The 26,259-nt window shown below is 46.6% G+C and overlaps 1 protein-coding gene across 2 annotated transcripts in view; it reads left to right on the top strand.

Annotated features, from left to right (window-relative positions):
• The window catches only part of LOC137327119 (RCC1 and BTB domain-containing protein 2-like), a 61,034-nt gene that overhangs the window by 31,110 nt on the left and 3,665 nt on the right, over nucleotides 1-26,259 (top strand). For both annotated transcript variants that reach the window (XM_067992586.1, XM_067992585.1), the window contains exons 9-11: nucleotides 24,076-24,202; nucleotides 25,278-25,411; nucleotides 25,935-26,065. In XM_067992586.1, coding sequence (XP_067848687.1) covers nucleotides 24,076-24,202; nucleotides 25,278-25,411; nucleotides 25,935-26,065 — 392 coding nt within the window. The remainder of the gene's footprint in view (nucleotides 1-24,075; nucleotides 24,203-25,277; nucleotides 25,412-25,934; nucleotides 26,066-26,259) is intronic.

The raw sequence follows: 26,259 nt of genomic DNA, 5'->3' as shown, positions 1-26,259 counted from the left end.
TTTAAATTTAGCAATTGAGCTTGTATCAATTGCCGTTTGCGGAAGAGAGTTTCAAACTTCTACCACCCTTTGTGTAGAAATGTTTTCTAATCTCCCTCCTGAAAGGTCTGGCTCGAATTTTTAGACTGTGTCCCCGACTCCTAGAATCCCCAACCAGCGGAAATAGTTTCTCTCTCTCCACCCTATCTGTTCTCCTTAATATCTTGTAAACTTCGATCAGATCAACCCTTAACCTTCTAAACTCTAGAGAATACAACCCCAATTTGTATAATCTTTCCTCGTAACTTAACCCTTGAAGTCTGGGTATCATTCTAGTAAACCTATACTGCACTCCCTCCAAGGCCAATATGTCCTTCCGAAGGTGCGGTGCCCAGAACTGCTCACAGTACTCCAGGTGCGGTCTAACCAGGGTTTTGTATAGCTGCAGCATAACTTCTGCCCCCTTGTACTCTAGTCCTCTGGATATAAAGGTCAGGATTCCATTAGCCTTATTGATTATTTTCTGCACCTGTTCATGACACTTCAATGATCTATGTACCTGAACCCCTAAGTCCCTTTTGGACATCCACTGTTTTTAGCTTTTTACCATTTAGAAAGTACCCTGTTCTATCCTTTTTTGATCCAAAGTGGATGACCTCACATTTGTCTACATTGAATTCCATTTGCCACAGTTTTGCCCATTCACCTAATCTATCAATATCCCTTTGTAATTTTATGTTTTCATCTACACTGCTTACAATGCCACCAATCTTTGTGTCATCGGCAAACTTAGATATGAGACTTTCTATGCCTTCATCTAAGTCGTTAATAAATATTGTGAATAATTGAGGCCCCAAGACAGATCCCTGCGGGACTCCACCAGTCACATCCTGCCAATGTGAGTACCTTCCCATTATCCCTACTCTCTGTCGCCTTTCGCTCAGCCAACTTCCTAACCAAGTCCGTACTTTTCCCTTGATTCCATGGGCTTCTATCTTATCTAACAGTCTCTTATGTGGGACCTTATCAAATGCCTTCTGGAAGTCCATATAAATAACATCTATTGACAGTCTCCTGTCCACTTCTTTAGTCACCTCTTCAAAAAATTCAATCAGGTTTGTCAGGCACGACCGACCTTTCACAAATCCATGCTGGCTCTCTCTGATTAACTGAAAATTCTCGAGGTGTTCAGTCACCCTATCCTTAATTATAGACTCCAGCATTTTCCCCACAACAGATGTTAGGCTAACTGGTCTATAATTCCCTGGTTTCCCTCTCTCTCCTTTCTTAAAAAGCAGAATGACGTGCAATTTTCCAATCTAGAGGGACAGTTCCTAAATCTAGAGAACTTTGCAGATGCCCTAACTATAATCTTTCAATGTGCTCACCTACTTCCTTTAAAACCCTGGGATGGAAACCATCTGGTCCTGGGGATTTGTCACTCTTTAGTGCTATTATTTTCTTCATTACTGTTGCTTTACTTATGTTAATTTTATCGAGTCCCTGTCCCCGATTCAATATTAGTTTTCTTGGGATCTCCGGCATGCTACCCTCTTTTTCTACTATAAATATTGATTCAAAGTAATTATTCAACATGTCCACCATTTCCCCATTGTCAATGACAATATCCCCACTTTCAGTTTTTAAGGGGCCAACACTGCTCCTGACCACCCTCTTTTTCCTAATATAACTATAAAAGCTCTTCGTATTGGTTTTGATATCCCTCGCAAGTTTCTTTTCATACTCTCTCTTTGTAGCTCTTACTATCTGTTTTGTGACCCTTTGTTGATCTTTGTATCTTTCCCATTTGCCAGGATCTGTGCCATTTTTTGCCTTTTTGTATGCCCTTTCCTTATGTCTTATACTGTCCCTTACCTCTTTAGTTGTCCATGGCTGTTTTTTTTTGGCAAGTAGAGCTCTTGCCCCTCGGGTATAAACCGATTCTGTATCACGTTAAATGTTTCTTTAAACATTTCCCACTGATCATCAGTCGTTTTACCCATTAACAGATTTGCCCAGTTTACTGTGGACAGTCTCTGTCTCATCCCATTGAAGTCGGCCTTACCCAAGTCTAGAATCCTAGCAGCTGACTCACTTTTTTCCCTTTCAAACACTACATTGAACTCGATCATGTTATGATCGCTATTGGATAGATGTTCACGCACAGTTAAGCTGTTAACTAAATCTGGTTCATTATTCATTACTAAATCTAGTATGGCTTTCCCCCTTGTTGCCTCTAGGACATACTCAAGAAATTCTCTACCTTTCTGGCAGTTGCTAGTCTGCTTTTCCCAATCTATGTGAAGGTTAAAGTCCCCCATTAAGACCGCTATGCCTTTGTTACACGCTTGTCTAACCTCTGCATTTATACAATCTAGCACTTCAGAGCTGCTGCCAGGGGTCCTATACACAACTCCCACTATAGTCTTAGATCCTTTCCTATTTCTCAATTCAACCCATAAGGTCTCTGTTGGCTGCTTACCTCTCGTTATATCCCCCTTTATCATTGAAGTGATTTTATCTCATTTTCCTGTATTCCGTCTTCTACATCACCGCAACCCCCACCCAACTCATTCTGCTCTGCCAAAATTACTCCATCCCATCACTCCTCACACCCACTTAAGACTCATCCTCAACTTACCTGCACTTCCTCACCTCTCCATTTGTGACCCTACCACTGCTACTCACCCCAATCCTCATCCAATGTGATGGCTCTGCCTCATACTCACCCTCTGATGCATCTCTTTCATGGTCAGCCTCACCCAAACCAATGCATTCAGCGGCTGGCCACTTCACCCTCACTCACTCACATGCCTGTACTTTCTCCCCTTCTCTGTGAGAAGAGAGGGCAAAATGCATGTGAGAGGGCGAGGAGTGGAGGGGGGGGCCACTACACAAGTAGTGGTCCTCACAGAGGCAGAGGAGGCGGCCCTGGAGATCAGCCGCACCCTCGAGTGCCTGTCCGTCGGGGACACCCAGACTGGCACCCCGCAAACGTCTGGTGATACAACTTTAACATTCATCACACACAACATGAATTGATGTTAACAATGCTTGGCATGTTGAACACCTCAGTATGCTCATTGCAACATGACACATCGGTGATGATGCTTAATATTGCCTTCTGTTCTCTTACAGGCCATTCAACGACTGCAGTGACGGCAGAGGACGATTCCTCAGAGGATCTGCCGGCTCTGAGGGCGCACCGTCACTTCTTAGTGAGCCATCCACCAGCGCAGATACTCACACCTCAGTGGGTCCTAATAGTCAGTCAGTTGGGTTGGCACCTGGTGAGTCACCACACACAAATGAGCACGAGCAGACACTGGTGGCGGTGGCAGGGGCAGCTGTGGAGAGTCTGCGTCGGTGGGTGCACTCCTCTCCAGGCTCTGCTCAGCTGGACGCAGATGCTGATCCCCGGGGGCCATCCTTTAAAAGGAGAATGATGGAGGGACAGCAGCACATTTGCGAGGAACTGGAACAGGTGCTACGTGCACTCTCCACAATAGCGCAGAGGATGGAGGAATCCAACTCCTGCATGAGTGGAATGGTGGTACAGGTATGGGAGGGAATCTCTGAGATACTGTCAGAGGGACGTGCGCAACTGTCTGAGACAGTGTCGCAGGTAAGTGCAAGAATGTATACGATGGAGAGAAGGTTAGCCTTCGTTGAGTTTCAAGCAGGACTCACAAATGAGTCCATTCAGGCCCTGACAACAGCCATTCGGACTCAGGGTGAACAACATTCTGCTGCGTTAAACAGGCTGACAGATACTTTAGAAGTGACCTTCCAAGACATCACACACGTCCTCCAAACTGTTGTCCAGCAGGTTGGTAGGAGTGCTGTTGGCCTGGCCTGGGAGAGGGATGATGGTGAAAGGGGACATGGAAGTGGGGATGCCACTTAAAGCGCTTCCACGTCTCACCCGATGCCCTCCTCTCAACCAGTAACCGCAGTGCTGCCTCCTCTCCAAGTGGCCAAGTCAGCCCCTGCACAGGTGCAGGTGGAACAGTCTTCGGAAGGGCCTTCATGGGCTCCAAAACCCAGAGGGCGTAGGCCCAAAGCATCTAAGCAGTCAGGGCATGAACATGAGAAACCTGCCACTACCTCTGCTGCAGCCACAGGGGATGCACCACGTGGAAGTAGTAGGAAGTGAAGGGCTATGGATTTGTGATCACGAAGGGTATGCACAAGGGTGTCTGACAGACTGTCATGTTTTTCATTTATATTTGGTTTCTGTTAAAATCATATTAAATGTTAGCATTCTCACCACTACTGTCGCGTCTTGCCCATTCTTGAGCGCCTTTTGTCATAGCGCCCTTTCATGAGCTTCATCATGAACAGCGAGACTTGATGCCACCCATTGTGTCACTTTACAGTGGATGTATGTGTAGTTGTAGGATTGTTTTGTGCAGTGGGGGAGGCGGGGGTGCTGGTGTTGGCGGTGCTCGTTCCAGGTAGTCTGAGGACTGGACTCTTCACACTTTCTGATGTTAGAAGAACCGTTCACATATGAGTGACTCCCTGGCCTCACGAGCAGCCAGGTGAGCCGCTGCTCTGCCCATGGGCTCGTCCTCCTCCACCTCCTCCTCCTCTTCCCCCTCAATGTGGATGGCAGATGTGGATGGAGCCTTCTCAAGCAGCACCCCTATCTATAGTGCCATGTGGTGCAGGACACAACAGACTACTGTAATGCGCCCCACTCTGGTGCATATTGAAGCGCTCCCCCAGAACAATCAAGGCTCATAAATCGCATCTTGAGCGGCCCGATAGCATGCTCAATTGTAGACCTGGTGGCAATGTGGCTGTCGTTGTATTGACGCTGTTGCTCGCTGATGGGGTTCCTCAGAGGTGTCACGAGCCACATGTGCCGGGGGAATCCCTTGTCCCCGAGGCGCCAGCCCTTAAGGGTGTTCAGTGCGTGGAAGAGGCCCAGGATGTTGGATTCCCTCAGAATGAAGGCATCGTGGCAGCTTCCAGGGAATCCAGTGCTCATGTGAAGGAATCTTTTGCAGTGGTCACAAGCTAGCTGAGCGTTGATGTAGTGATACCCCTTTCTGTTTATGAACAGTCCTGGCTCGTGTGGAGGTGCTCAGATTGCTATATAGGTGCAATCGATTGCACCCTGTACCCGTGAGAAGCCAGCCACAGCGTGGAATCCCACTGCCCTCTCCTGAGGTCGTCCATGAGGAAGTTGACTTATTGCGAGGTCCTGCGAAACAAGCCATTGGTGACCTGCCTTATGCTCTTGTGTGCAAACCTGAGAGACCCCGGCGATGTCACCGGTGGCACCCTGGAATGATCCGGAGACGAAGGAGTTGAGGGCAGTGGTGACCTTAACAGCGATGGGTAATGAGATGCTGTCAGGCCCAGCCGGGAGCAGCTTGGCATGAAGGAGGCTGCAGATGTATGCCACCACCACTCTGATCCTTCATAGGCACTGCTCCTCAGGGAGGTCCAGGAAGCTGAGCTTTGGTCTGTAGACCCTCTGGCGAGGGTAGTGCCTCTTGCAACGTTGTACCGCTCTGTGCTCTTGTGCAGGTTCCTGTGGCGCAGCACTGTGTTGTAGAGCTCCAAGTGGCGGAAGTGCCCGCTGTGCCTGGCGAGGATGGTGATATTGCTCGCCCTCGGATATAGTGGTGAATGCAACCATCGTGCCCCCCGTTCTGATGGTGTCAGTTTGAGGGGGCCCAAATAGTTGGTAAATATGCGTAAACAGAAGAATTCTGAGTGTTAACCAAGAATTTTCAGTGTAAACACAAAGATCTCCCAGCCAAGAGTTTGCCTGAGACGCTGGGTGCAGTAACATAGTGGTTATGTTACTGGACTAGTAATCCAGAGGCCTGGACTAATAATCCAGAGTCATGAGTTCAAATCCCGCCACGGCTAATGCCTGGTCTGGCCTATATGTGACTCCAGACCCACAGCAATGCTGTTGATTCTTAATTGCCCTCTGAAATGGCCTAGCAAGCCACTCAGTTGTACAATCTCGCTACAAAAAGTCATAATAAGAATTAAACAGGACGGACCACCCAGCATCAGACCACTAGGCACTGACACGACAAAGGCAAACCAAGCCCAGTCGACCCTGCAAAAGTCCTCTTCACTAACCTCTGGGGACTTGTGCCAAAATTGGTAGAGCTGTCCCACAAACTAGTCAAGCAAGAGCCTGACATAGCCATACTCTCAGAATCATACCTTTCAGCCAACGTCCCTGGGTATGTCCTGTCCCACTGGCAGGACACCCACCATAGCTGGCGGTACAGTGATATACAGTCAGGAGTGAGTGGCTCTGGGAGTCCTCAACATTGACTCCGGACCCCAAGAAATCTCATGGCATCAGGTCAAACATGGGCAAGGAAACCTTCTGCTGATTACCACCTACAGCCTTCCCTCAGCTGATGAATCAGTCCTCCTCCATGTTGAGCACCACTTGGAGGAAGCACTGAGGGTAGCAAGGGCACAGAATGTACTCTGGGTAGGGGACTTCAATGTCCATCATGAAGAGTGGGTCTGTAGCACCACGACTGACCGAGCTGGCCGAGTCCTGAAGGACATAGCTGCCAGACTGGGCCTGCGGCAGGTGGTGAGCAAACCAACACAAGGGAAAAACCTACTTGTCCTCATCCTCACCAATCTACCTGTCGCAGATGCATCTGTCCATGACAGTATTGGTAGGAGTGGCCATCGCACAGTCCTTGTGGAGACAAAGTCCCGTCTTCGCACCGAGGACACCGTCCAACGTGTTGTGTGGCATTATCACCGTGCTAAATGGGATGGATTCAGAACAGATCTAGCAGCTCAAAACTGGGCATCCATGAGGCGCTGTGGGCCATCAGCAGCAGCAGAATTATATTCCAGCACAATCTGTAACCTCATGGCCCGGCATATTCCTCACTCTACCATTACCAACAAGCCAGGGAATCAACCCTGGTTCAATGAGGAGTATCGAAGAGCATGCCAGGAGCAGCACCAGGCGTACCTAAAAATGAGGTGCCAACCTGGTGAAGCTACAACAGAGGACTACATGCATGCTAAACAGCGGAAGCAACATGCTATAGACAGAGCTAAGCGATTCCACAGATAACGCATTAGATCAAAGCTCTGCAGTCCTGCCACATCCAGTCATGAATGGTGGTGGACAATTAAACAACTAATGGGAGGAGGAGGCTCCATGAACATCCCCATCCTCAATGATAGCAGAGTCCAGCACATGAGTGCGAAAGACAAGGCTGAAGCGTTTGCAACCATCTTTAGCCACAAGTGCCAAGTGGATGATCCATCTCTGCCTCCTCCCGATATCCCCACCATCACAGAAGCCAGTCTTCAGCCAATTCGATTCACTCCATGTGATATCAAGAAATGGCTGAGTGCACTGGATACAACAAAGGCTGTGGACCCCAACAGCATCCCGGCTGTAGTGCTGAAGTATTGTGCTCCAGAACTAGCCGCGCCTCTAGCCAAACTGTTCCAGTACAGCTCAATACTGGTATCTACCCGACAATGTGGAAAATTGCCCAGGTATGTCCTGTCCACAAAAAGCAGGACAAATCCAATCCGGCCAATTACCGCCCCATCAGTCCACTCTCAATCATCGGCAAAGTGATGGAAGGTGTCGGCGACAGTGCTATCAGGCGGCACTTAGTCACCAATAAACTACTCATCGATGCTCGATTTGGGTCAGCCAGGACCACTCTGCTCCAGATCTCATTACAGCCTTGGTTCAAACATGGACAAAAGAGCTGAATTCCGGAGGTGAGGTGAGAGTGACTGCCTTTGAAATCAAGGCAGCATTTGACCGAGTGTGGCACCAAGGAGCCCTAGTAAAATTGAAGTCAATGGGAATCGAGGAAAACTCTCCAGTGGCTTGAGTCATACCTAGCACAAAGGAAGATGGTGGTGGTTGTTGGAGGCCAATCATCTCAGCCCTAGGACACTGCTGTAGGAGTTCCTCAGGGCAGTGTCTTTGGCCCAACCATCTTCAGCTGCTTCATCAATGACCTTCCCTCCATCATAAGGTCAGAAATGGGGAAGTCCAGGCTTGGGCTGATAAGTGGCAAGTAACATTCGTGCCAGACAAATGCCAGGCAATGACCATCTCCATCAAGAGAGTGTCTAACCACCTCCCCTTGACATTCAACGGCATTACCATCGCCAAATCCTCCACCATCAACACCCTGGGGGTCACCATTGACCAGGAACTTAACTGGACCAGCCACATAAATACTGTGGTTACAAGAGCAGGTCAGAGGCTGGATATTCTGCGGTGAATGACTTACCTCCTGACTCCCCAAAGCCTTTCCACCATGTACAAGGCATAAGTCAGGAGTGTGATGGAATACTCTTCACTTGCCTGGATGAGTGCAGCTCCAACAACAATCAAGAAGCTTGACATAATCCAGGACAAAGCAGCCCGCTTGATTGGCACCCCATCCATCACCCTAAACATTCACTCCCTTCATCACCGGCGAACTGTGGCTGCAGTGTGTACCATCCACAGGATGCACTGCAGCAACTTGCCAAGGCTTCTTTGACAGTACCTCCCAAACCCGCGACCTCTACCACCTAGAAGGACAAGGGCAGCAGGTACAGGGGAACAACATCGCCTGCATGTTCCCCTCCAAATCACACACCATCCCGACTTGGAAATATATCGCCGTTCCTTCATCGTCGCTGGGTCAAAATCCTGGAACTCCCTTCCTAACAGCACTGTGGGAGAACCTTCACCACACGGACTGCAGCAGTTGAAGAAGGCGGCTCACCACCACCTTCTCGAGGCCAGTTAGGGATGGGCCTTGCCAGCGACGCCCACATCCCATGAATGAAAAAAAACCTGAGTGCCCTGCTGCAATAACTTACCTTTCATCCCCACCTGTCAAACAGGCCAACTGGCTGCTGCCTGAAACACGTCTCCTTGAACATGGAGTGTTTCCCAGGAAACACGCTGATGTTGAATTAAAATCGCACCCCTACTTCAATCTCCACAAAATTATCGACTTAAACAAGATCAACGATATCGATAAGCGGTTTAAGTATCATCCCACCGGCTTTAATTGCCATCTTGACCTCTGGATTCGTGAAGTGTGCGTGCATACAAGTGCGTCTGTGGCAACCCCGGAAGTCGGCGTGTTGGAGCCAGCTTCCTAACCCGCTTGGGATTTTCCTGATCTTCGCAGCCCCCCTCTGCCCCCAACGCACCCGCAATTACATTTTAAAATCGGCCCCCATGAGTTCAAATCCCACCATGGCAGTTTGAGAAATTGAATTTAGTTTTTAAAAAAAATGTTTTTAAATCTGGAATAAAAAGCCGTTATCAGTAAAAGTGACCATGGAGCTGTAGGATTGTTGCAAAACCCCAACTGGTTCACAAATTTCCTTTCGGGAAGGAAACCTGTTGTCCTTACCTAGCCTGGTCTATAAGTGACTCCAGTCCCACACCAATGTGGTTGACTCTAACTGCCCTCTGAAGTAACCCAGCGAGTACCCAGTGAGTTGTAATAAACTGAGGGCCACTAGGATGGGTAATAAATACCAGCCTTGCCAGTGACGCTCACGTCCCAAGAATGAATAATAAAAAAAGGATTTCTAAACCATTATAGATACCATGCCAAGAAGTTGTACTGATATTGAAGTGAGAATGAAATGTATAAAACTCTTGAACTCGTAGCCTAGCAGTGCAGGCATTACGTTGTTTGCCTTCTACCTATTGTGTCATTAGTTTGACTTGTAAGGATGCCTATTACTTGAGCATGCTTACAACTGTTCATGAGGGAGACTCGCCTGTTCTTGAGGCTTACTGAACTGCTTTATGGCATTGGGGTGCTTGGAAAGAGAAGGAGAGAGAGAACAGAAAAATTGGCCATCTTTAGGTCACTTCTCTGTAATCACATTGTATACCAACTGGTACTGTAGCAGCATTGACCGCAGTCATGGAATGAATGGTCTGTGAATTTGACCATCTCAGACAGGATAAGCTCATGTTTTGAATTTGCTGTGGTACAGCATTAGCATTTGGCATATCTTGTGTATCAGTACGCAACAGAATAGATCACACGAGCCAGTTTGTTTTAATGTTATGAAGTATGCTTCTCATCTGATGCTTTTAATTTATGGCTTCAAATTGTTCACAGCAATAGTTGACCTTGATTAACTGGAACCTTACTATAACCTGACCCGCATTGCGAGAACAGGGCGTGTTCGGGTCCAACACCCGATTTACACCCTGCTTGATTGGGCATCCAACCGAAAACCACCCTATTCTCAGCAGATGGACTAGTTTAAAATTGGGGCTCATGGCTCTGGTGAGAGAGTAGTACTGAGCTTTTTAATACTGTAGTAATAGATTTTTTTTAACACAACATTATTACTTATACTCGTCAAGTTATGTATGCTAAACTAATAATTGTGCTAACCGGCCCCTATCTAAATGTGTAGCCTTGCTATTGGATAAATGGATTTATCCTGTAAATACTATGATGGCCCCGCTTTTAACTTGGAGATGGGAATGGAGCATCTGAGGGCGGTAGTGAGCGGCGACTTCACACAACCTGGAGGCCTGTCCAATTTTGAAGGCCAGGCCTCATTTAAATAATGCTTCCGGGTTTCTCGGCCGATTCGTGCATCTGCGGAAATGCCACTCACCCACATGATGCAATTCCCCATCTGAATCCTGGCCACTATTTAAAGCTTCAGTCCACTTCTTCAAGGGATGCTCAGGGATAGCATTACCTCGAGTGAAAAGGATTGTTAAAAGTCATTACTGTGACTGGAAAGAGAGGGAACGTGGGCCCCAGGTTCTCCAATGCTTCCCTGGAGGCCTTGATAGGTGCAGTGAGAGCCAGGAGGGCTGTGTTGTTCCCCATAAGTGGGAAAAAGAAACCTGCTGGCACAATGAAGGTGGCCTGCATTGAGGTAGCTGAGGCAGTCGGCAGCAGAGTGTCACCCCAAAGACCTGTACCCGGTGCAGGAAACATTTCAATGACCTGCCTAGGTCAAGAAAGGTCAGTACAAGTCCTTCTTTAGCTATCTCTTGCAATGCACCTCCTTCCACTCCCTCTTGTCCCTCATACACCTTCAACCCTGCATCGCTTTCCTCACCATCAATCACAACAGTGCACTGCACCACCTCTCATCCTCACTCCTTCCACATGCTCACTCCCGATTCCTCCTTTCATTGCTGCCACTAACGCCATCCTCATCTGCTCTGAGCAGCTTGACCTGCACCTACTCTCTGCAAGCCTCCTCAATTCACGCTGTAGCCATTTTCCACAAATGCATGACATCCCCACTCCTATTACATTTGCCTAATTCTCCCTTTCACCTTATGCAGTACACACAGAAGAAGCACACATCCTTGCTAGCCACTCGTAAAGCTGTCCCACTGTCTTTTGCAGGGGAAGAGCACACAGAAAACCAGGGAGAGGGCCAGGACCAGCGGAGGACCACCAGAGATCGTGGAAGTGATCCCGGTGGAGGAAGCCCTTGAAATAAGCGGGCCCAGTAATAATCTGAGCATTGGTGATGGCGAGATTGGCGGATCCCCAGAGCATGTTTGACCGGGCCCTCACAGCAGGAGTTAATGCTACCAGCCTTTGCGGCTTTGATAGAGGCTCTAACGGCTGCAATACAGACTCTAGGCCCCAATGCCTGTTGTACCTTGGAGAAGTTGGTGGAAAGCCTACTTCAACACATCAACCAATATGTGCTTCATGTGCGCATTTACATTTTCTAACTACCGTTACTAAATCTTCACCTCTCCTCCAGTGCTCTCACATGAAGAGCACGAGCCCCTGCCCATAGAGGAAGAAGACTCCTCGGAGGAATTCCTTCCTCCTGAGGACGCACTGTCACACGCTACATGCGTTGCAGGCATCAGCGCAGAGACTGACACATCGAGTGGGCGGGTTGGTCAGATCGCTGTGCCGGCACCTTGTGAGCCTCACAGCACAAGTGAGCAGGAGCAGGTAGTGGTGGCAGGGACAGCCGAGGAGAATATGTACTGGAGGGCGTCGTCCTCTCCAAGCTCTGCTCAGCAGGATAGAGATGTAGAACTCCGGGGCCAGCAATGAAAAGGAGAATACTGGAACAAATATGTGAGGTGGTGGCTGTCCTGTTAGGCAGTCTGTCCACTATGGCAGGGAGGATGGCGGAGTCCACTTCCACCACCTTTTGCAGGGGTTATCAACTTTGCAATCTACCCTGGAGCATGCGGCCACCACCAGGGACACTGCAGCCAGGCCCTCACAACAGGAGTCAGTGCTACCAGCCCTTGTGGCCTTGATAGAGGCTCAAATGGCTGCAATAGAGATTCTGGGCTCCAACGTAATTTCCACCTTAGAGAAGCTGGTGGACAGAGTAGATTGGGGCTTCCAAGGCGTCCCTCATCTCCTCCAGTCTGCTCGCCCACAGACCAGCAGGACTAATGTGCCGCAGTCCCAAGGGAGGGAGGTTGACGGAACGGGGGAGGTTGACGGAACGGGTGAAGTATGTGCAGACCTCTGTCAGGATGTCAGCACGTCTCGTCCCTTGCCACCTCCTCAACCAATACCCGACATGGTGCCTGAAATCTAGCTGCCCTGGCAGAAGTTGAGGAGCAGCAGTCTGTAGCAGGACCCTTACGGACTCCAGCACTCAAAAGGTCGTCGGCTATGAGCATCTCGGGAGCCTCAGGAATAAGCACAGCACAGCACAGCTGCCACTCAAGTTACTGGAGTTGTACCTTGTAGACGTGGTAGACCTAGGAAGCCATCGGTTAAAAAGAGCTCTTAGTGTTGACACTTGGGTGTTTCATTACTTCGTTTGGAAATATTTGTTTTCTTGTGCACATTAAAACGTTCTTAATTTTGTCACTTTCATGTGCCCTATGCTTTCAAGGCAAGTTCTGTCTTCCTTGTCATTGTGTCATAGATGTGGAAGTCAGTTCAATGTTTTCAAGGTGACCAGTTGGAGGATTGTAAACCAGTGGAGTGAGGGTTGCAGGTCAGTTAGTTGCAAGGTGGTCTGGCTACTTAAGAATGGGAGGAATATGAGATCTCTATGTGAAACGCTATGCTATGAGAGCCTCCCTTGCATCTCGGGCCACAAGATGCTCCTCAGGCCGTGCGTCGTGTCCTCCAGCGTTCTCTTCACCATCCTCTTCCTCATTAGATGATGAGTCCCGCAGGCCGCCTTTCTCCTGCACCTCTAGTCCCCTTTGTTGAGCAATGTTATGGAGAACGCAGCATGCCGCAATTATTCTGGAGGCTGGCTGGCGAGTATTGCAGAGAGCCTCCTGATCTATCAAGGTACCTGAACCTCAGCTTCAACATCCCAGTGGCCTGCCAATCGCTAGCCAGTTGCAGTGATATGCCAGGTTTTTTTTGCACTGGGAGAGCTAGTGCACGTTGTATGAAAAAGTCTCAGCTTTGCCACCTAGTGGCACAAGAGTAGTTCTGCATGAACTTCAGTATTACTTAGGCACTATTTATTTACAAAGAATTTCACAGGATCTGCAGTGCAAGAACAGGCCATTTGGTGCAACTGGTCTATATTGGTGTTCATACACCACACGAGCCTCCTCCCACCCTGTCCCCATATCCCTCAATTCCCTTCTCCCTCATGTATGCATGAAACCTCCCCTTAAATGCATCAATTCTTCCTGTATTTTGGTGCTGGCCTCATTATTAGCTATGCTGTCCAATTTGGTATCACCTGCAAATTTCAACACCATACCTCCAATTTCTGAGTCAGCCAAGAGCAGGTTTCTCTCCTCGTTGGACAACTCTCCTGCTTGGTCACCGCTTTCATGGCAGGGACCATGTTGTCGTACCTGACGGCCTGTTCAGTCAGCTTGCCTCTCTGATCCTGTTTGGCAATCCCCGTATTGCTATTGGCCTGTTTGGCCACCTACTCCTGCTTAACCTGTGGTGTTCTACATGGTTCTGACTAGCTGTGGTGTGCTTCGGTGTGTGCTGTCCACACTTTGTGCTGGATGTGTGCACAGGGCTGGGCTAGGTGGTGTTTACTTTTTCTTTCGGACAGGTAGAACCTTTCATGTGCTTATTTGTTCATTCATTCTCCGTATACTGTGCACAGTCACCAAAGCCAGCATAGCTCTTCAGGAATATTTTGGCACCTTTCCCCTTTTAAAATAGAAGCTTAATCTTTGACCTGACCAGCCCATCCCTTGTTGGCATTAGATTTTAGATGCTTAAGTTTGGTTCAGTAGTTTTCAATGCTGCGAAAGCAGACTTATGCCAGAGTGAACAGCTGAGAGTTTGGTGAGTGTGGGAGTGTAAGGGTTAATCTCTTTACAGTCTAGTGTAAATTGCTATCAACTGTTTAAGTTCAATTTTAAAGTTTAATTTTTTAAGTTTCTGTCAGGCTTCAGCAGAGAGAGCTGCTGTAGTAAGCTAATTGGTTAGCTGGATTAAACTGGTCCCTGAAGGTGGAGCAGGCCTGACTCATCTGAGTCACAAACTGCACTCACAGGCCCCTGTATTTCTACAGTTTGTGACTCAGATGAGTCAGGCCTGCTCCACCTTCAGGGACCAGTTTAATCCAGCTAACCAATTAACTTACTACAGCAGCTCTCTGCTGAAGCCTGACGGAAACTTAAAAATTTAAACTTTAAAATTGAACTTAAACTGTTGATAGCAATTTACACTAGATTGTAAAGAGATTAACCCTTACACTCCCACACCAACCAAACTCTCAGTTGTCTCACTCGGTGCTCTGTTGCACTCAGTGCTGATTGCACTCACAGGCCCCTGTATTTCTACAATCAGCACTGAGTGCAACAGAGCACCGAGTGAGATAACTGAGAGTTTGGTTGGTGTGGGAGTTCGGTGAAGTGGGGGAAGGAGGTGTTGCTTTGCCTTGCTTTTCCTAACTTTTTCCGCAGAGCGGCAGCGGACCTGAGCAGCAGAAGACTGAGAGTAGGGAATAAAAAGCAGCAGGTTTGGTGAGGCAGGAGAGTCCGAGAGGTGAACACAGTATAAAAGGAGAGACTGAGAGCGGGAGGAGAGTCTGAGAGGTGAACGCAGGGTAAATCTAAGGCAAATCATAGCAGCACAGCTCGCACCCGTGATATGCTCCTCCTGCACTATGTGGGAAGTCACGGACACTACCAGTGTCCCTGGCGACCATGTGTGCAGGAAGTGTGTCCAGCTGCAGCTACTGGCTAACCGCATTTCGGAGCTGGAGCATCCGCGATGCTGAGACTATCGTGGATAGCACGTTCAGTGAGGTGGTCACACCGCAGGTAAAGATTACGCAGGCAGAAAGGAAATGGGTGACCGCCAGAGTAAAAGGACTAGGCAGGTAGAGCAGGAGTCCCCTGGGGCCATCTCCCTCTCAAACAGATATTCTGCTTTGGATACTGTTGGGGGAGATGGCTTATCAGGGGAAAGCAGCAAGAGCCAAGTTCGGGGCACCATGGTGGCTCAGCTGCACAGGAGGGGAGGAAGAAGAGTGGCAGGGCTATAGTGATAGGGGATTCAATTGTAAGGGGATCAGATAGGCGTTTCTGTGGCCGCAAACGTAACTCCAGGATGGTATGTTGCCTCCCTGGTGCTAGGGTCAAGGATGTTGCGGAGCGGCTGCAGGACATTCTGGAGGGGGAGGGTGAACAGCCAGTAGTCGTGGTCCATATCGGTACCAACGACATAGGTAAAAAAAGGGATGAGGTCCTGCAAGGTGAATTTAAGGAGTTAGGAGATAAATTAAAAAGCAGGACTTCAAAGGTAGTGATCTCAGGATTACTACCAGTGCCACGTGCTAGTGAGTATAGGAACAGGAAAATAGACCGGATGAATGCGTGGCTGCAGGGATGGTGTAGGAGGGAGGGATTTAGATTCCTGGGACATCGGGACCGGTTCTGGGGAAGGTGGGACCTGTACAAGCATGACGGGTTACACCTGAGCAGGACCGGGACCAATGTCCTCGCGGGGGTGTTTGCTAGTGCTGTTGGGGAAGGTTTAAACTAGAGTGGCAGGGGGATGGGAACCTGAGAGGAGAGTCACAAGGGAGTAAAGTTGAGAGCAGCAAGAGAGGGGAGGACCGCGGGGAAATTTACAATACAAATAGTACAAACAGTTGTTCAAGAAGAAGTGAAAGGGAAAAGCGTAGAGCAGCAGAAAGAAAGTGTACTTTAGACACTGCAGATAAAGTGAAAACTAGAAGGTGTAAGGCGATTAACCCAGCATCAAAGCTGAAGGTCAGGCTAGGGTGTGTGGCCCAACTAAGAGTTCTATATACAAATGCACGGAGTATAAGGAATAAATTAAATGAACTACAGGTTCAAATTCAAATTGGAGGGTTTGACATGATTGCTATTATTGAGACATGGCTGCAGGATGGTCAGGATTGGGAACTAAATATACTGTGTTATAAGGTCTACAGGAGCGACAGGGACAATGGAAGAGGGGGAGGAGTAACCTTAGTGATTAGAGATGAAATCACTTCAATGATAAAGGGGGATATAACGAGAGGTAAGCAGCCAACAGAGACCTTATGGGTTGAATTGAGAAATAGGAAAGGATCTAAGACTATAGTGGGAGTTGTGTATAGGACCCCTGGCAGCAGCTCTGAAGCGCTAGATTGTATAAATGCAGAGATTAGACAAGCGTGTAAGAAAGGCATAGTGGTCTTAATGGGGGACTTTAACCTTCACACAGATTGGGAAAAGCAGACTAGCAACTGTCAGAAAGGTAGTGAATTTCTTGAGTGTGTTTGGGATAGTTTTCTACAGCAGTATGTCCTGGAGGCAACAAGGGGGAAAGCCATACTAGATTTAGTAATGAGTAATGAACCAGATTTAGTTAACGGCTTAACTGTGCGTGAACATCTATCCAATAGCGATCATAACATGATCGAGTTCAATGTAGTGTTTGAAAGGGAAAAAAGTGAGTCAGCTGCTAAGATTCTAGACTTGGGTAAGGCCGACTTCAATGGGATGAGACAGAGACTGTCCACAGTAAACTGGGCAAATCTGTTAATGGGTAAAACGGCTGATGATCAGTGGGAAATGTTTAAAGAAACATTTAACGTGGTACAGAATCGGTTTATACCCCTGAGTGGCAAGAACTCTACTTGCCAACAAAAACAGCCATGGACAACTAAAGAGGTAAGGGACAGTATAAGACATAAGGAAAGGACATACAAAAAGGCAAAAAATGGCACAGATCCTGGCGAATGGGAAAGATACAAAGATCAACAAAGGGTCACAAAACAGATAGTAAGAGCTACAAAAAGAGAGTATGAAAAGAAACTTGCAAGGGATATCAAAACCAATATGAAGAACTTTTATAGTTATATTAGGAAAAAGAGGGTAGTCAGGAGCAGTGTTGGCCCCTTAAAAACTGAAAGTGGGGATTTTGTCATTGACAATGGGGAAATGGCGGACATGTTGAACAATTACTTTGTATCAGTATTTACAGTCGAAAAAGAGGATAGCATGCCGGAAATCCCAAGAAAACTAATATTGAATCGGGGATAGGGACTCGATAAAATTAACATAAGTAAAGCAACAGTAATGAAGAAAATAATAGCACTAAAGAGTGACAAATCCCCAGGACCAGGTGGTTTCTATCCCAGGGTTTTAAAGGAAGTAGGTGAGCACATTGCAGATGCCCTAACTATAATCTTTCAAAGTTCTCTAAATTCAGGAACTGTCCCTCTGGATTGGAAAATTGCACATGTGACTCCGCTTTTTAAGAAAGGAGAGGGAAACCAGGGAATTATAGGCCAGTTAGCCTAACATCTGTTGTGGGGAAAATGCTGGAGTCTATAATTAAGGATAGGGTGACTGAACACCTCGAGAATTTTCAGTTAATCAGAGAGAGCCAGCATGGATTTGTGAAAGGTAGGTCGTGCCTGACAAACCTGATTGAATTTTTTGAAGAGGTGACTAAAGTAGTGGATAGGGGACTGTCAATAGATGTTATTTATATGGACTTCCAGAAGGCATTTGATAAGGTCCCACATAAGAGACTGTTAACTAAGATGGAAGCCCATGGAATCGTAGGAAAAGTACGGACTTGGTTAGGAAGTTGGCTGAGCGAAAGGCGACAGAGAGTAGGGATAATGGGTAGGTACTCACATTGGCAGGATGTGACTAGTGGAGTCCCGCAGGGATCTGCCTTGGGGCCTCAATTATGCACAATATTTATTAACGACTTTGATGAAGGCATAGAAAGTCTCATATCTAAGTTTGCCGATGACACAAAGATTGGTGGCATTGTAAGCAGTGTAGATGAAAACATAAAATTACAAAGCGATATTGATAGATTAGGTGAATGGGCAAAACTGTGGCAACTGGAATTCAATGTAGACAAATGTGAGGTCATCCACTTTGGATCAAAAAAGGATAGACCAGGGTACTTTCTAAATGGTAAAAAGCTAAAAACAGTGGATTTCCAAAGGGACCTAGGGGTACAGGTACATGGATTATTGAAGTGTCATGAACAGGTGCAGAAAATAATCAATAAGGCTAATGGAATGCTGGCCTTTATATCTAGAGGACTAGAGTACAAGGGGGCAGAAGTTATGCTGCAGCTATACAAAACCCTGGTTAGACCGCACCTGGAGCACTGTGAGCAGTTCTGGGCACCGCACCTTCGGAAGGACATATTGGCCTTGGAGGGAGTGCAGCCTAGGTTTACTAGAATGATACCCGGACTTCAAGGGTTAAGTTACAAGGAGAGATTACACACATTGGGGTTGTATTCTTTAGAGTTTAGAAGGTTAAGGGGTGATCTGATCGAAGTTTATAAGATATTAAGGGGAACGGATAGGGTGGATAGAGAGAAACTATTTCCGCTGGTTGGGGATTCTTGGAGTGGGGGGCACAGTCTAAAAATTAGAGCCAGACCTTTCAGGAGCGAGATTAGAAAACATTTCTACACACAAAGGGTGGTAGAAGTTTGGAACTCTCTTCCGCAAATGGCAATTGATACTAGCTCAATTGCTAAATTTAAATCTGAGATAGATAGCTTTTTGGCAATCAAAGGTATTAAGGGATATGGGCCAAAGGCAGGTATATGGAGTTGGATCACAGATCCGCCATGATCTTATCAAATGGCGGAGCAGGCACGAGGGACTGAATGGCCTACTCATGTTCCTATGTAATGGCTTTGAAGTTTGTGTAAACTACAGGAAGGCTGAGGGGTGACCTGATAGTGGTCTTTAAGATTATGAAATGGTTTGATAGGATAGATATAGGGAGGATGTTTCCACTTGTTTCCACAGGGCAGTGTCCTTGGCCCAACCATCTTCAGCTGCTTCATCAATGACCTTCCCTCCATCATAAGGTCAGAAATGGGGATGTTCGCTGATGACTGCACAGTGTTCAGTTCCATTCGCAACCCCTCAAATAATGAAGCAGTCCGAGCCCGCATGCAGCAAGACCTGGACAACATCCAGGCTTGGGCTCATAAGTGGCAAGTAACATTCGTGCCAGATAAGTGCCAGGCAATGACCATCTTCAACAAGAGAGAGTCTAACCACCTCCCCTTGACATTCAACGGCATTGCTATCGCCGAATCCCCCACCATCAACATCCTGGGGGTCACCATTGACCAGAAACTTAACTGGACCAGCCATATAAATACTGTGGCTACGAGAGCAGGTCAGAGGCTGGGTATTCTGCGGCGAGTGACTCACCTCCTGACTCCCCAAAGCCTTTCCACCATCTACAAGGCACAAGTCAGGAGTGTGATGGAATACTCTCCACTTGCTTGGATGAGTGCAGCTCCAACAACACTCAAGAAGTTCGACACCATCCAAGATAAAGCAGCCCGCTTGATTGGCACCCCATCCACCACCCTAAACATTCAATCCCTTCACCACCGGCGCACTGTGGCTGCAGCGTGTACCATCCACAGGATGCACTGCAGCAACTCGCCAAGGCTTCTTCGACAGCACCTCCCAAACCCGCGACCTCTACCACCTAGAAGGACAAGAGCAGCAGGCACATGGGAACAACACCACCTGCACGTTCCCCTCCAAGTCACACACCATCCCGACTTGGAAATATATCGCCGTTCCTTCATTGTCGCTGGGTCAAAATCCTGGAACTCCCTTCCTAACAGCACTGTGGGAGAACCGTCACCACACGGACTGCAGCGGTTCAAGAAGGCGGCTCACCACCACCTTCTCGAGGGCAATTAGGGATGGACACTAAATGCTGGCCTCGCCAGCGACGCCCACATCCCGTGAACGAATTAAAAAAAACTTGTGGGGGAGTCCAAAACTAGGGACCATTAATGTCAGATAGTCACTAGTAAATCCAATAGAAACTTCTTAACCTAGAGAGTGGTTAGAATGTGGAACTTGCTACCACAAGGAGTAGTTGAGACGAATAGCATAGATGCATTTAAGGGGAACATAAGAAATAGGAGCAGGAGTAGGCCATATGGCCCCTGGAGCTGGCTCCGCCATTCAATCAGATCCTGGCTGATCTTCAACCTCAACTCCACTTTCCTGCCCGATCCCCATATCCCTTGATTCCCCTAGAGTCCAAAAATTTATCTGTCTCAGCCTTGAATATACTCAATGAATCAGCATCCACAGCCCTCTGGGTTAGAGAATTCCAAATATTCACAACCCTCTAAGTGAAGAAATTCCTCCTCATCTCAGTCTTAAATGGTCCATCCCTTATCCTGAGATTATGCCTCCTAGTTCTAGACTCTTCAGCCAGGGGAAACAACCTCTCAGCATCTACCCTGTCAAGCCCCCTCAGAATCTTGTATGGTTCAATGAGATCACCTCTCATTCTTCTAAATTCCAGAGAATATAGGCCCATTCTACTCAATCTCTCCTCATAGAACAACCCTCTCATCCCAGGAATCAATCTAGTGAACCTTCGTTGCACCCCCTCTAAGGCAAGTATATCCTCCCTTAGATAAGGAGACCAAAACTGTACACAGTACTCTAGGTGAGGTCTCACCAAAGCCCTGTACAATTGTAGTAAGACTTCCTTACTCTTGTACTCCAACCCCTTGCAGTAAAGGCCAACATGCCATTTGCCTTCCCAATCGCTTGCTGTACCTGCATGCAACTTTTTGTGTTTCTTGTACGAGGACACCCAAGTCTCTCTGAACACCAACATTTAATAGTTTCTCATCATTTAAAAAATATTCTGTTTTTCTATTCTTCCTACCAAAGTGAATAATCTCACATTTCCCCACATTAGTTTTTCCTTTCAAGCACTTATCCAATTCTCTTTTGAAGGCCATGTTTGAATCTGCCTCCACCACCCCCTCGGGCAGTGCATTCCAGATCCTAACCACTCACTGTGTAAAAAAGTTTTTCCTCATGTCACCTTTAGTTCTTTTGTCATTCACTTTAAATCTATGTCCTCTGGTTCTTGACCCATGCGCCATTGGGAACAGTTTCTCTCTATCTACTCTGTCTAGACCCTTCATGATTTTGAATACCTCTATCAAATCTCCTCGCAACCTTCTCTGTTCCAAGGAGAACAACCCCAACTTTGCCAGTCTATTCACGTAACTAAACTCTCTCATCCCTGGAATCATTCTAGTAAATCTTTTCTGCACCCTTTCTAAGGCCTTTTCATCCATCCTAAAGTGCGGTGCCCAGAATTGGACACAACACTCCAGTTGTGGCCGAACTAGTGTTTTATAAAGGTTGATCATGACTTCCTTTTGTACTCTATGCCTCTATTTATAAAGCCCAGGATCCCGTATACTTTTTTAACCACTTTCTCAACTTTCCCTGCCACCTTCAATGATTTGTGTACGTATACCGTCAGATCTCTCTGTTCCTTTACCTTTTTTAGAATTGTGCCCTTTAGATTATATTGCCTCTCCTCGTTCTTCCTACCAAAATGCATCACCTCGCATTTTTCTGCGTTAAATTTCATCTGCCATGAGTCCACCCATGCCACCAGCCTGTCTATATCCTCTTGAAGTCTGTCACTGTCCTCCTCATTGTTTACTACCCTTCCAAGTTTTGTGTCATCTGCAAATTTTGAAATTGTGCCCTGTACACCCAAGTCCAAGTCATTAATATATATCAAGAAAAGCAGTGTGCCAGCACTGACCCCTGGGGAACACCACTGTACATCTCCCTCCAGTCCGAAAAATAACCGTTCACCACTGCTCTCTGTTACCTGTTACTTAGCCAACCTGTACCTATGCTGCTACTGCCCCCTTTATTCCTTGGGCCGCAATCTTGATGACAAGCCTACCATGCGGCACTTTAACAAACGCCTTTTGAAAGTCCATATACACCACATCAGAGAGGATATCCCTCATCAACCCTCTCTGTCACCTCACCAAAAAACTCTATCGGGTTAGTTAAACACGATTTGCCTTTAACAAATCTGTGCTGGCTTTCCCTAATCAATCCACACTTGTCCAAGTGACTGCTAATTCTTTCCTGGATTATCGTTTCTAAAAGTTTCCCCACCACAGAGGTTAAACTGACTGGCCTATAGTTGCTGGGTTTATCCTTAAACCCTTTTTTGAACAAGGGTGTAACATTTGCAATTCTCCAGTCCTCTGGCACCACCCCCGTATCTTAGGAGGATTGGAAGATTATGGCCAGAGCCTTCGCAATTTCCACCCTATTTCCCTCAGCAACCGAGGATGCATCCCATCTGGACCGGGTGACTTATCTACTTTAAGTACAGCTAGCCTTTCAAGTACCTCTTTATATTAATTTTTAGCTCATCCAGTATCTCAATTACATCTTCCTTTACTGAGACTCTGGCAGCATCTTCTTCCTTGGTAAAGACAGATGCAAAGCACTCATTTAGTACCTCGGCCATCCCCTCTGCCTCCATGAGTAGACCATTTAAGAATCTGTTAGATAGGTGGCTGAAGGAAAGGGGGATAAAAGGGACATGGGAACAGGGCGGGCACATGGTATTAGTATTACTCCTGGTGTAGATAAACACGAACAGGAATGTTTGGGCCACAGGACCTGTTTCCGTGTTGTAATTTCTATGTCTTTTCTCTGAGAACCCTTGAACCTTTACAGATAGAGAATCCAATTTGACCCTAAGCTGAGCTTCCGAACCCATATCCTCTCCATCACTAAGACCGCCTACGTCCACCTCAGTAACGTCACCCGTCTCCGCCCCTGCCTCAGCTCCTCAGCTGCTGAAACCATCATCCATGCCTTTGTTACCTCTAGACTTGACTATTCCAATGCTCGCCTGACCAGCCTCCCACCTTGCACCCTCTATAAAGCTGAGCTCATCCAAAACTCTGCTGCCCGTATGCTAACTCGCACCAAGTCCCATTCACCCATCAACCCTGTGCTCGCTGACCTATATTGGCTCCTGGTCCGGCAACGCCTCGATTTTAAAATTCTCTTAAAATTCTTGTTTTCAAATCCCTCCATGGCCTCGCCCCTCCCTAGCTCAGTAATCTCCTCCAGCCCTACAACCCTCCGAGATCTCTGCACTCTTCCACTTCTGACCTCTTGTGCATCCCCCATTTTAATTGCTCCACTGCTGGTGTCTGTGCCTTCAGCTGCCTAGGCCCTAAGCTCTGGAATTCCCTCCCTAAACCTCTCAGCCTCTCTACCTCTCTCTCCTCCTTTATGATGCTCCTTAAAACCTACCTCTTTGACCAAACTTTGGTCACCTGTCCTAATATCTCCTTATGTGGCTCGGTGTCAAATTTTATTTGATAATTGCTCCTGTGAAGCGCCTTGGGACGTTTTACTCCAAAGTAAAGCAATAGACTTCAAAACAAATAACCTGATCAAGAGGCTCAGTCCTGGAGACCAGAGAGGGGAAGAGATCCTTTCCTACAATTCCTCCGGACACCTCCCTGTTATCAGTTACATGCTGCTGTCAATGAGAGTGTTGGTGAGCACATTTAAAGTGAATTTTTCTCAACAAATGTTCTGGGTGCATAATTTTATTTTAAAATACAAATCAGAAAAAAAGATATGAAAGGTATTTCAAAAATAGTGTTGGATTTTGAAGGCTCCTCAAGATTGTTAGCTCAGCAAAATCGGTATCAGTATGTTCTTGTTTTACAAAATAGTAATGAATTCAGTTTTGTTCCCTGTTCTTTCTTTCACCTCTTCTGCTCCCCTTCCCCCATTCTAATTTGTGTATTTGTCCTTTTGATGCTGCAGAAAGTGACAATCACTTGACAGTAGCACAAGCAATGAAGAAAGGGTTCGACAGCATGGAAACCTCTGATTTAAAGTTCCTTGTAGATGGAAAAATTATCCACGCTCACAAAGCTGTTCTCAAAATAAGGTATCGCCCAAAAATCCTCAGACACATGCTTGTGTCAGGAATTGTTTATAAATGTTAGAAATAATTCACTGTCCAAGAATCGATGTGAGATTCTTTTTTAGGTTCGGAACTATTCTAAAATCTGAGGGAGATCCAGCCTTTTAAAGGGTTTGTTAAAGTAACCATAATTTTCAGAGAAAATTTTGTAGATTAGATTTGTTAGATATTCAAGCTATTTGTTCTCTGTAATGAATTCAGTTTTTAAATGTCTTCCGTTATGTACACTGTGTGAAGCCCTTCCAGGCAGTGAATATTATCTGTGATTGTGTTTTAAAATTCTCATCTTCGTGTTCAAATCCCTCCATGGCCTCACCCCACCCCACCCTATCTCAGTAACCTCCTCCAGCCCTACAACCCTCCGTGAACTCTGTTCTTCCAATTCTGGCCTCTAGTGCATCACCCATTCCCTTCACCCCACCATTGACGGCTGTGCTTTCAGCCATCTATAGGCCTTAAGCTCTGGAATTCCCTCCCTAAATCTCTCTACCTCTCTTTCCTTCTTTAAGATGCTGCTTAAAACCTACCTCTTTGACCCTCACCTGTCCTAATATCTTCTCCTTTGGTTTGGTATCAATCTTTGTCTGATTACGCCCCTGTGAAGCGCCTTGGGACATTTTACTACATTAAAGGCGCTATATAAATGCAAGTTGTTGTTATGTTATTCATTTATACTTCCTCCTCCCCCTATTGATTCTTTCACTGATACTTTGTATATAAATTATAAATGCGGGATATTTGTCAGGGAGGCACTGGATACAATTGCTTTATAGCAGTTGAACTTGTATTCACTTCCTCCTCCCATAACCCATTTATTCACCTCTGTATCTCATATTGTGGAGGATTTTGCTGAAAATGGTGGTGTCTTCAAAGAATAAATAAATGCAGGTCTGTGAAAATAAATTTAAAGCTAATTAACATACAGGCAAAGTAAAATATACTTCTTTGAGTTGCAAATTCCGATTGGTCGTTTGACGCTTTAATTTCCTGCAGGCTGCTTTTTGTTAAAAGACCCCTTCTTATCATTTTGGTCATACAGGTGTGATCACTTCCGGTCTATGCTTCATGATGACGAGGTGATTGAGATCGATCAGTTTAGCTACCCGGTGTACCGCGCTTTTCTAGAATACTTGTACACAGACTCTGTCAACCTACCTCCTGAGGATGCAATAGGTACTGTATACAGTCTATTTTACAGACATGTATATTTTAATTATTTTCTAATGCAGAAGCTCACCTTGGTCAAATAGGACGCTGAGATTGCGAACAGCCTGGTTCAACCTGAGACAGTGGCCAGGGAGGGGGATGGAACTGTTTGGGGAGGTTTGTTGGGGAGGCCGAAGATGTTGGCTTCGTTCTTCCCAACGTTTAGCTGGAGGAAATTGTGGTTCGACCAGGACTTTTAGTTACAATGATCCTGTTGTGCCTGACACGATTGCAGGGGTTGAACTACATTGGTGACATTGCTATAAGGCTGGGGATTTCCACTGATTTCAGTGACACACAGGTGTGATATGTACATATCTAGATCATATTTGATTTGCCAGATTATCTTTAACATATGCGATAAAATATTCTTTTAAAAATTGCAACATAAATGATCTTAGTTTAGATTTTGAAAGCAAAAGTGCTTTATTTTTTCAAAACACTCGAGTTTGAAAAAGCCTGCTAAATATTACTGCTTTTCACCTTACAGGCCTTTTGGATTTGGCAGCATTTTACGGAGAGAACAGCTTAAAAAACCTTTGTGAGCAGACTATTAAACAGGGCATTTCTGTGGAGAATGCCACCACTTTAATGTCGGCTGCAGTGAAATATCAAGCAAAGGTAGGGGAATGAGAACAAACTGTTGAACATTGTCACTATAACCTCCTGTCCGCTTCACCGAGTTTAGAGAGTGAATGTCCTTTCAGTTAATCTATAGAATGATCAAAGTCCAGTGATAGAAATGTTTCTCTTGGCCGCACCCACCATAACTTTAAGGCGCTAGAAATAAAACAGGAATCTTCACCACAATTCAG

The sequence above is a fragment of the Heptranchias perlo genome, chromosome 11 (assembly GCF_035084215.1).
Source record: "Heptranchias perlo isolate sHepPer1 chromosome 11, sHepPer1.hap1, whole genome shotgun sequence".
Classification (NCBI taxonomy): Eukaryota; Metazoa; Chordata; class Chondrichthyes; order Hexanchiformes; family Hexanchidae; genus Heptranchias; species Heptranchias perlo.
Note: the sequence above shows the minus strand (reverse complement) of the source record. Positions and strands in the feature narration are given on the sequence as shown.